Source organism: Pleuronectes platessa, chromosome 7, assembly GCF_947347685.1.
Source record: "Pleuronectes platessa chromosome 7, fPlePla1.1, whole genome shotgun sequence".
In the NCBI taxonomy this organism is placed as follows: Eukaryota; Metazoa; Chordata; class Actinopteri; order Pleuronectiformes; family Pleuronectidae; genus Pleuronectes; species Pleuronectes platessa.
In genome coordinates, this window is record NC_070632.1 from 25,903,853 (window position 1) to 25,914,847 (window position 10,995).

Here is a 10,995-nt window from a genome sequence, read left to right on the forward strand (position 1 = left end):
ACAACGTGAACATTGTTCCCGTAAACTTACCAGCACTGGGGCTCTGTCACGTCTCTCCCACTGACCGCCCTTGTATCTCAGTGGCTACTTTCTGCGCAGCCCTGCCCTAACCACCCACTCATCTCCCATCGGACAGAAAACCCTGGCTGGCAGCAAGCCATCACCACATTCCTGCCACTGTTGAATGCAGCTACAGCGAGCTATGACCCCTGACATTCTACAGAGCTTAGCGGGGAGGATTTTATCTCAGAAATGACCCTTATAATTATGAGGTTGTTTTTGTGGATGTTGTGCTTAGCACTGTGTTGCAGTTTAGCTCCGTATACACTTATTGTTTGACTTGTTGGCAGTGTCTGTTTAACTTGATGGATCTCTTGGGGCTATACCATGGTAGATCTGCATGCTATCATGATTTTGTACATTCTTCTGTATAAATTATGTTTTATTTTAATGTTTTTGTTGCATTCTGTTAAATATTTTGATGTAATCATGTTGCCCAATACTCTGCTGCAAGGATCATAGGTTGCATATATTTTATACTTTGTGTGTGTGTGTGTGTGTGTGTGTGTGTGTGTGTGTGTGTGTGTGTGTGTGTGTGTGTGTGTGTGTGTGTGTGTGTGTGTGTGTGTGTGTGTGTGTGTGTGTGTGTGTGTGTCCCTCTCTCTCTCTCTTTCTCTCTTTCTCTCTCTCTCTCACGGGCCAGCAGGGGTATCCTGCATGTTAAACGTTTGATTGCACCCAAACTTCCTGGCGGAGGGGGGTTGCGGGGGTGCAGATGGATTGGAGGTCTGGATCTGCTGAGCGTAAAGGATCGGAGCAGATGTTGGCCAGATGTGGCCTCAGAGGAGGAGGAGGGGGCTGAAGGATAAAGAGCGAGGAAACAAAGAGTGATATCATAGCAGAGATATCAAGAGAGCGACACTGTCCACACACTGACAGCTTTGTTCACCTCCATTCTGGAGCTGTAACACAGCCCTCTCTCCTCCTCCCTTCACACTCTCCTCCTCTCCACCCTCCATCCCTCCTTCCTCTCCTACCTCCCTCCACGCTGCCTTTGAAGTGAGGACAGCGCTCAGGAAGCGAGCTGGAATCAATTGCTCCATGCATTAGGCTGGGAATGTGTGACACCCTCCTCCTCTTCACCCTTCTCTTCCTTCCTCCTCCATCCTCTTGACACATCAATCGTTTATCTCCCCCCTGTTTCTCTTCATGCACTTCCACCTTTCAAACAAGACGTTGCTGTTATATTGGCCCAAAGCCAAACTTTGCTTCGTGCGGATTATTAGTGATCTGAGTGCAGTGGTTCCACGTGCGATTGTGTGTTGGGTTTGCAAGTTATTGTACAAGACTTATTGCTAAGGAAGGGAGCTCAGATTAGGATGAAATGATAAGTTGATTACGTAATTATTTATTCTACATTGAATGGATTTGTGACAATTTGTTATCATTTATGAAGCAAAAAATGCCAATTTATGACTAGCTGGCTGGTAACACAGTTTTTACAAACGACCGCATACTCGACTGCAGTAAGCAACGTTGCTCGTTTTGTTTGATGACATTGTTTTGACTTGACTAGCTTGTCATATTCATCTTAACTGCTCATTGAAGTATAAGTTTTGTGATAAGCAAGTTGCTATGGTTGGTATAGTGTTCAACACCTAGAGCTTTAGAAGAGCTTCTCAGCAGCCACCACTCCAACACTGTCCCTGTAACGTCAAGCTACTGGTATGAAACCAGTTTTAATATGAAGTCCTGCTCCGTCGTCCCTGCCTGGATAAACGAGGAACAAAGTAAATGGGTACCTGGTTAAACTGAACATAGTGCTCTCGCTCTTATTTTTCAATCTCCCTCGTTATTTTATTTTTTATGGTCTTTACACCATCAAGGGAACACTCAATAAATGTATAGGTCGAATAAAAACGAAGTCATTCTCTCTGTGTTGGTCCTGGGCTTTAGCTCTCGCTGCCTCAGAGTGCAAATGACCTAGTGAACTTGTCTTTAGCTAGCAAGTCAGTCTCAAAGTCTGCCGTTCAGTCAGTAATCCAGCAGTGTGAGTCATCCGCCTTCTTCATTCTGCCAAGTTACAACACACTCAAGGCCCACTCTGAAACAACAAAGAGACAGGAAGGATGTTGGCCAACCCTGTCTAACATTAAGTATCACTGTTGCTTATTAGTTTAGTCTAATGAATACTGCTGTATTTCACTCTCTCTCCCACTTTGATGCTTGCACATTTCAAACAGGGAGATTATGCCGACCACAGTTCTGAGCTCTTTTTACAATGTTTTATTACATTTAGGGTTTGTGAGGCTGGAAAAGTTAGGCTGCATTTGCAACTGATCCCACCGCCTTCCAACGTCCCTCTTGTCAAAACTACGCCCCCCAAACACATGAATGTGCACTGACTGACAACTTCTAGAAGCCGACTTTTCGTGATCCCCTCGCTAACTTCTGACTATTGTCCTGCTTCAGCCGTGTATGTCTCACCTGAGGCCGAAGACTCCAAACATGTGCAGTGAGAGAACGGGTGAAGGCAGGCAGATCAGTTAAGCCGTTTACAGACATGAGAATTGGGTCCGGAGCAACAATTCCTCCGCATTATTGAGGCGAGAGGTGGAGCAGCTGGGTGCAGCATACAGACAGTCATTGTGCTTGACACTTAATGGGGTATTTTGAGAGGCATGTTTCATTGGCATGTCTTCAATTAACTGTTGGGTATCTCAAAGGTGATTAGATTTCATGTGGGCTTCATCTGGTATGCAATACTATTGATGAGGGCCAAACTCCAGGCAGATCTTCTGTCAAAAAAAAACAAAACAGCCACATAAATATCAGTCCACTGAAGTCCAGTCTTTTTTTCTCTTTCACTTTCCTCTCCAGCTCTTAAATGGTCGGACACGCTTGATGCCCACACAGGCCGCCGCCAACAGACACGACTCCAACAGGTTGCCAGAGTGTCATGTTGCCAATTTAAGAGAGGAAGGATGGAAGTGGGACGAAAGTGCCCGTAGGGCGGGTTCAACTTTGGGGAGCCAAATTGGGGCTCACGGAGGAGGAAGAGGAAGGAGAGAGGAAGAAGAGGAGGATACAGAAGAGATTAACCCACTGGAAGTCCTCTCCGGTCATCAATCAAGTCTCGACTCCACCCTGAGGCACATTGTTCAACAATTGGATATACTCACACAGGTCAGTTATTAGTGAAAGTCAAACCCTCATCTCATGATACTGCCAGGTTGTGAAATCTCCCACGAGCATCCTAAAAACGGGTAAAGGAATGTGAAGGTGTTGGAAGCAGGCCAACAGTTTAGGTTTAAAGGTTGTTCATCTCTCCACTGTAGGGTTGAATGTCAAGTCACTTGCTTTTCTGTGCTGAAAACACACTGTGCCATGACACAAAAGCTAAAAAGACACCTCTGTCGCTCACTCAGACTTTGATTCTCAACTAATTACTCTATCAACACGTGGTATATTAATTGTATACATCCTCACTTCGAACAGACTGTTTCAGTGCTGGAGGAGCGTCTCACCCTGACGGAGGACAAGGTGAAGGAGTGTCTCCTTGAGCAATCCAAGATTTTCAAGGATCTGCGATCATCAGGAGAGAGGCGGAGGACAGACAGCAGGGAGACGGATGGATCGTCCGTCCATTTCACTTGAGGATGACCTCGCCTCCTCTCAGAGTGCAGCACAATTACGGACTGAACACTGCTTGACCAAGGCTGGAAGTGTGTGGTGGTGTCTGTGTGTCACAGGCCACCTTTAGGGACAAAACTCAGACTAACGACATTTGTTTTTCCAATTAGGGGGCGGGGGGTTTGTTTGAAATTTACGATTGTTACATTTTCTCTGTCTTTCTTTGACTCTCAAGCTTTAAACAGACATTCCATTAGAGTGTGTGGGTCCGTAATTGTGTGTATGTGTGTCTGTCCGTGTGTGTGTGTGTGTGTTGATATGTGTGTTACATCCAAACCGGACAGCTGCAGCTATGAAAACAGACGGTGCATGTCTGCTGTGTGACCTCCGTGCGTGCGTGTGTGTGTGGGTTTCTCTGTGTTTTTGTGCATATTTGAGCTGTCAGTTGCTTCTGCTGTAACATTTCTCATTGCACCCTGTTTGTATCTCTGCCTAATGCCTAGGGATTTAGAGTTGCATTGTGCTACATACTGGCTAAGTTACACTTCCTTATTCCAAAATAATTTATATGAATAAATGTTATACTGTATTGCACTGATGTTTTGAGTATTGTCTGTATTTCTGCCCAGACTACAGACCTTTATTATGATGTTGGGTTACACCAGTTCAAAAGATTAACTTTGACTGATAAGAGTACTGCCAGAAAAATAATATCATGTTTTTTTTTTACATAATACTGAAATAATAAGTAAACTACAAATGTTCAGAAATGATGATCGATCTCATAAAATATAAATAAGTCAACATTATAACACATAAATAAGTTTGATTATAATATTCCATATTATCTTTACATTTTCATTCATCATGAGTACTTCATTTCTATATCAACTCACTTTTTATCTGTCGTTTTTATTTTGGTGGTAGGTTACTTTTCACACGGTCATGACCCTCATGATATCTGGTGTAGCTTGTTCATATGATACTTTTGTCTCCACCAGTGACTCTGTAATGTTTTGGCTGGGTCTCGCCCAGCATGGAGACTTTGGCTGTTTATGTTCTCCCAGCGGTGAAGATGTGGTGAGCGATGCTGTCGGGTTGGGAGGAAGCAGTAAAAAAGCCACACAAAGGGACAGCTCTCCGCTGGCTGCTGTTTTCTCTTCCAACCACATCCTTCACTTCCTCTCTGGTTTTACTGGTTTTCCTCCTACTGCGCCTTTTTTTCTCTTCTAATAACATTAACCAGTTTGGCCTGCCGAGTAGAGGAGACCAAATCCAGTTCATCCTAAGCAATGAGAAAAGTGTTGGATTCGTATAAGAAAAAAAATCAAGTAGAAAGAGAAAAGGATTCACCTAGCACACTTAGATTTTTCTTTTTAAACGATTGACTTCCTCACATTGAGCTGCTCTCTAGAATTTCTCCTGCTAGTCCCCTAGGAAAATGTCCGTATAATGACGGAGTGAGCCCATGATGTGAGAAAACAGCCGAAGATCATCTGCGGGACTCACAGTGAGAGAGTTGGCAAGTTGATGACATTTCCAGACGGAAACAAAACAGGAAAAATATGTGATGTGCGGTAAACCAAAAAACACATTATCTTCACAACATGTCTGAAAAGACTTGACCCATATAAACAATTCAACAAACATGCAACGTTCAATGTGAATATGTTGTTTGAGCTCGCAGGCTGATAATATTACACTTAATAACTTGTGTAACCAAAACTCAAATAACCACACACACCACACTTTATTGTGTAGTAATGGTGTAATAAGTGTATAAAAACCAAAGTGTTGTTGGCCATAAGACTCATACCTATAAGCATGCAGTTCCCTTAATGGCCATCAGTGTCCTTAGTGTAAAGGGAACACATGAACACATTAAGTCTTAAAAAATAAGTAGCTATCATGATTTCTCACTCCTTTCTATATTTCATCTTTTGTGTTAAATGTTGAATCACAAAAGTCACAAACAAGTAAATCGGGGTCAAAGTGAAAAGTCTTCATCACATGATACATTTTGGTAATGAACTTACTTAACGTTCACTCACGGAAATTTGGTCAAGCTCAACCTTTGAGCCTGCAACAGTCTAGTTTGAAGATGAACAGCTCCACATCAACTGAGCAAACCTTATCCTGTGATGAAGATGGTGTGATAGGATTTTCTTTTTTTAAATAGCAAATAAGTGGATCTTGAGTGGGGTCTTACCCCCAAAGTGACTCAATGAAGTCTGAACAGAATGACCTCACCTTGAAGAAATGTCCACTTAAGGCCTCTGTTAGCATTACTGTTTCTCTGCAAGAAGAAAACCAAGAACACACAAACAAACCCGGCTGCAAAACCTTTTGAGAAAAAAAGCAGGAGAGGGAGTCAGGTGCAAAGGGTTAACGACCAATTTCCAACTTCACTTCCAATTCCATGTCATTAAGTGCACACAGGACTTGTTTTATAGTAAGCGTGGTGTAAACCCCTGACTGTGGTTGTGTATGTGTCTTTAGTGCGTTGTGAACATGATCCCATAACCTGTTCATAGCTTCCTGGAAGAGGGGTTTCCTGTTGATATGAAGGACGGATCTCTTACAGCCTGGGTTGTTGACTTGCCACCAGGCAACTGCTTGGTCACAGTTTACTGCTGAATTGTGTGAGTGTGTAATTATATGTTTGTCCTTGGGCTGAAGGAGGAGCAGGAAGTCTCTATATCTCTATCCTTTTGGTTTTATTTTTTACACAATTTGAATTATTAAGCCTCTATTTTTTTAATGGGCGATTTAAAAAGTTCCTGTATTTTAATAGTTCAGATATGTCAGACTTCTTTTAAGGAGTTGATAATCAGAGAGGAGTGTTTTTAATTTGGTTTTCAGTGGAAAGTCTCATTGTCACCCTACAGGTTCAGATACTGTTCCAGAGGATCTTTATTTGTATTTTTAATTTGATCTTATTCTGCCATATTTAGCTTAACCTGCTTTATACAAAAATGTTATGCTTTTATGTGAAGCACTGTCTGTTGCACTTTAATGCATGAATTGTGCTGTGTAAATGATGTTTATTATTATTATTATTATTATTATCATCAAAAATAACATAACAAAATAATTTTTGCCCGTCCTTCAGATATATGCTACAATCCTTTGATTGATGCTGTAATTTTACTTGCATGATAAAGTAAAGTCATGGTATTAGATTGAAGGTCAACATTATCTTTAGCCCTCAACTGAATAGAAAGACCCCTTCTTCTCCTTCCCTTCCTCTATCTTTTCTGCTATTTCTTGCCAATCCCTCAAAAACAAGAGGATTGTCTTTTCGGAAATTCCCCTCAAAGGCTTGAGGGGATGAGGCGATAAATGGACTCCAGGGACAAAAGGAGGAGAGAGTGAACAGAGAAAGAAGAAGAGAAAGGAGGAGGGCAGGCAGGGGGAGAGGAGGATGCTGCACCCACGCCTATTGAGTTTCAGTGAGGCTCACGCTGGCCCTAACAATAATTGATTGTAGTTTATCTAATGTGCATGCCCATTCACAGACACACACACAGTGTGACACCTGTTCAAATAGGTGCAGAAGGGAACAGGTAAATAGTGAAACCTGCACACTGTTTCACCAGTGGCTCCCCTGTTTGCTTTCTATGCTCCTGTTTGACTTGTGCTCGTCAGGAAAAATGCTGCCTGTTTGCCAGAGGGGTTTAACAACCTTCTTCCGTTCCGGAGCTCATATAAAAACAACTGTGGAAAAAAATAATGGTACATTTTTACATGATTAGCAATTAAACCTGTCACTGCTGATCTGGTCAAACCTATTTTATTCCACCAGGACACAAATATGCACAGGATGTGTCAGGTGGTAGAAAATGTTTACAACAGTATTTTATGACTTGAGCCCAGTACAGACCCACTGTGCAAAGAGAAACAGTGAACAAATGCCCGATTGATATCTCTCACTGTGGCCTGTTTGCAGCATCCAAGCACTTGCCACGAACCATTTAGAATTTGCCTTCATGTTTTCTGGTTAAATGTATCCTGGTAAGCTTGAGGAATAACATTCTGGGAAATGTAGAAACTATGTCTGGGGTTGTGGGCAAGATTGCACCTAAAAAGGGAATTTACGGCCTAAAGTTGCTCAGTTGTCATATGACCACCGCTCCTGTAAAATCTGTAATTTGGATATCATGAAAAGAAAGTGGTTTTATTTCATAAAAATTACACACAAAGAAATAGAGGAATGCAACAACGAGGAGCGGAAGAACACTTCATGATAATAACAACAATGCATGATTTTTAATATATAAAAGTGCTAATCTTTCAGATGATATACACTTTGCATATTTGTTAGACATCCAGGATACTCACAATTAAAATCAGACACTGATGTTGTATTTTATTAATATTGAAAACATCTGGCATAGCAGCAACAACAGATTCTGTTCGCATCAATATTTGATCCGTGGCCTCCTATTGAATTTTGGAAGTAAAGTTTGCCACAACAGGAGATTCTCCGCTCAGACGCAGAAGTTTCCGCAGCGTTCAGGTGAGGTGAGGGTGGAGCAGCAGACGGAGGCTGAACATAACATTTCAATTCTTCTGCGGCTGGAACTTAGTTCTTCAGCACATTGACACTGATGCCGATTCTTATCACCCAAATCTCTCTTGATATCTTTGTCTGTGTCCTCTACGTGTGTGGCTCTGCTTTTTTTTATTTTCAGTTTTACTAGTTTTGCGTCTCATGTTAGAAACGGCATCAACACAACCAATCGCTCGTGGTCATCCCTGCGGAGGATCTGCTGCTGTGTTCTCACATGAGCTCATTGGGACTCTGTGGAGTTTTTTGGGGGCTGGCTGGAGAAACTCTGCAGACTCCAGAGCATCTCACTCTGACATTTGCGTTCTCACACACAGCCCTTCCTGAGAATGTCAGGAGTTCAGTGTATGTCTGGAAGTAGCTTATTTCTAAACATATTTATTCATATAGTGAAAAGCCAGAAAATTTATGAACTGATGTCTTGTTTTTCCAAAATAAGTTCCCCTTGAAGTTGATTTAGGATGTGTGTGATCCCTGGCATATAATAAAAAGCCTTCTAACCCTAATTGTTCCAAAAAAACATTTTATGGACTGAAATGATGCAGCCTCATCTTATCACAGCTGCATGCGATCCTCTGAACATGCAGGCATCATGTCAGGCTCATCATTAGTGCCCTGCCCCACTGTAACCTCTGCAACAGCAGCACATAGTGAGGACTAATGGCTGAGAAGCCAACAGAGGTAGCAACTTTTAGTGGACACTTGGTCCTGAGCAGCAGCGCTCTGGTGCACCGCAGCATGCTGGGACATCTTTGCAGACTGGTGTCGGCTTAAACACTCGTGGCCTGTTTTTACAGGGTTTAGCGTGTTGAAAGCTTATCTCCGGTGGAAGGGGGGAGCAGTGGATTAAAAAAAAGTGAGGGGAAAGAAAGAGCGCGCACAGGGAAAAAAGCTGACTTCCGCACGGCGAAGGTTCAAAGGGACCTCTGCTCCTGTGTGATCTGTTTGTTTTCATTTGATCCCCCAGTTGGTTTTCTATCTCTCGCTCGCTCTACGGCCTTCCTGTTCCTCTCTTTCACTCACAGGAAACGGGGATGCATATACACAAGGCCTCTGACAACAGACTCGCCATTCTCCCTTCCTTTGTGCGACAATAAAATGTTATTTGTTTCTCCTCTGACTTCCTGTATCCTGGACACACAGTGCAATGAATCCTAAACAGTTTCACTTCCCTGACATGTAACCAGCTAGTGTTCTTAAGCGTCTTACAGGCCAATAAGCCACACAAGGTGACAATGCATTGCTTTTTACTAGATCCCTGCAGCTAAGGTCATTTTCTAGGAAAAACTAATTAACTGTGTTAGGCACTGGATGCCTTTTCCTACTTGCATACTTTTTGTTAATATGTTTGCATAACGCGTCTGCTGACCATGAAACTCTGCTGCTACATTATGCACAGAGGTACCTAAGCTACCTGAGAATGCTTGATTAGCATCAGCCAGAATTGAATATGTTTAGTTCACTTTCAAGATTTGCCTGCCTTGCATCTTGCCTAAAAAGACCTGCTGAGCTGAGTCTCATAACATTTTGACATCTTTCCACAAAAAAACGAAAAAAAAACATTAATCCTTCCAACTCCCTTCCCGTTAATGCTGCCGGGCTTTGGCTTCCTACATTGGCCCGGTTTTCAGATGTTTTATCTGGTTCCCTTTTCTCTGGAATAAGGAACAAAACGTGGGAACGGCTTACCTCCGCTCCTCTGATAAGGAAGCAGAGGACTTCCTGGCATCCTGGCATGTTGTTGGTCAAGGGCCACATGGGTCAAAGGTCCCTTTCGTGGATCACACATCCTTCCTGCCGGTCCCACCACAGCCTATTTGTTGAGTGGGACTCCTCCTCTCTGCTTCCAATGTTGACTTCACGACAAGAGAGAGGAAGCTGATTATAATCAACAGCCCAATTCATTCCATTCATACTGTATTCCAAATCGTAGTTTAAAAACGGTAAAAAAAAAAAAATCATTTTTCTATGACACACATAAGTCACATCAACCATTATGCAAATTACGTGTGTGTGTGTGTGTGTGTGTGTGTGTATGAGAGAGAGAGAGAGAGAGAGAGAGAGAGAGAGAGAGAGAGAGAGAGAGAGAGAGAGAGAGAGAGAGAGAGAGAGAGAAATTACAGATAATTGCTGTCTGGTCTTTTCTGATCACATGATCCACTATGACGTCCTTTATTTTAGAGTTTGTACAACTCATTACTGTTTAATATTCAACTTACTCGACTCATGGAGACTGAGTCTCCTTATTCTTTCTTCTCCCCTGAAAATGAAAATGAATTTCCATGTTGTGGACCTGCATTTAGCTGACATGCTCAAATCCGTGCTGTGGTTTGGACAGGTGAGTCATGTGGGAAATTAAAGTTTCTTAAAGGCCACTGACGCACAACTCTCACCAGGTCGTCACCTTTTCAGCTGACTCATTATACATATCATCTTATATGTACCTTTTGTAAAAATAAAAAAAATGATCAAATTATCACTGTCTTTTTATTTTAATCATCAGTCAACCCACAACCTTTTAAATAATAGATTAATAATTTATTTAGCCAAATGTGAACCCTCCCATGCCTGTTCCTCATAGGCAAAGACACTTCTTCTCTATAAATATCTTGGTGTCTGTTTTCGATTTTTCTGCATTTTTCTCTATTAACCTGATTGATTAATCTGTTAACCCGAATTAATTGATCATGAAACTAATCACTGGGCTCGGCCCTGAACTAGTGATTCAGTAATTCCAGGCTCACTGCCAGACATTTAGCAGATGTGCTAAGAAGCTTAAATTGCTCACCAGC

The 10,995-nt window shown here is 42.2% G+C and overlaps 1 protein-coding gene across 2 annotated transcripts in view; it reads left to right on the forward strand.

Moving 5' to 3' along the window:
- The window catches only part of poc1b (POC1 centriolar protein B), a 56,193-nt gene extending 51,961 nt beyond the window's left edge, over nucleotides 1-4,232 (forward strand). For both annotated transcript variants that reach the window (XM_053427337.1, XM_053427338.1), the window contains 2 exons: nucleotides 2,881-3,186; nucleotides 3,499-4,232. In XM_053427337.1, coding sequence (XP_053283312.1) covers nucleotides 2,881-3,186; nucleotides 3,499-3,657 — 465 coding nt within the window. In that variant the 3' untranslated portion in view covers nucleotides 3,658-4,232. The remainder of the gene's footprint in view (nucleotides 1-2,880; nucleotides 3,187-3,498) is intronic.
- The last annotated feature ends 6,763 nt before the right edge of the window (nucleotides 4,233-10,995 follow it).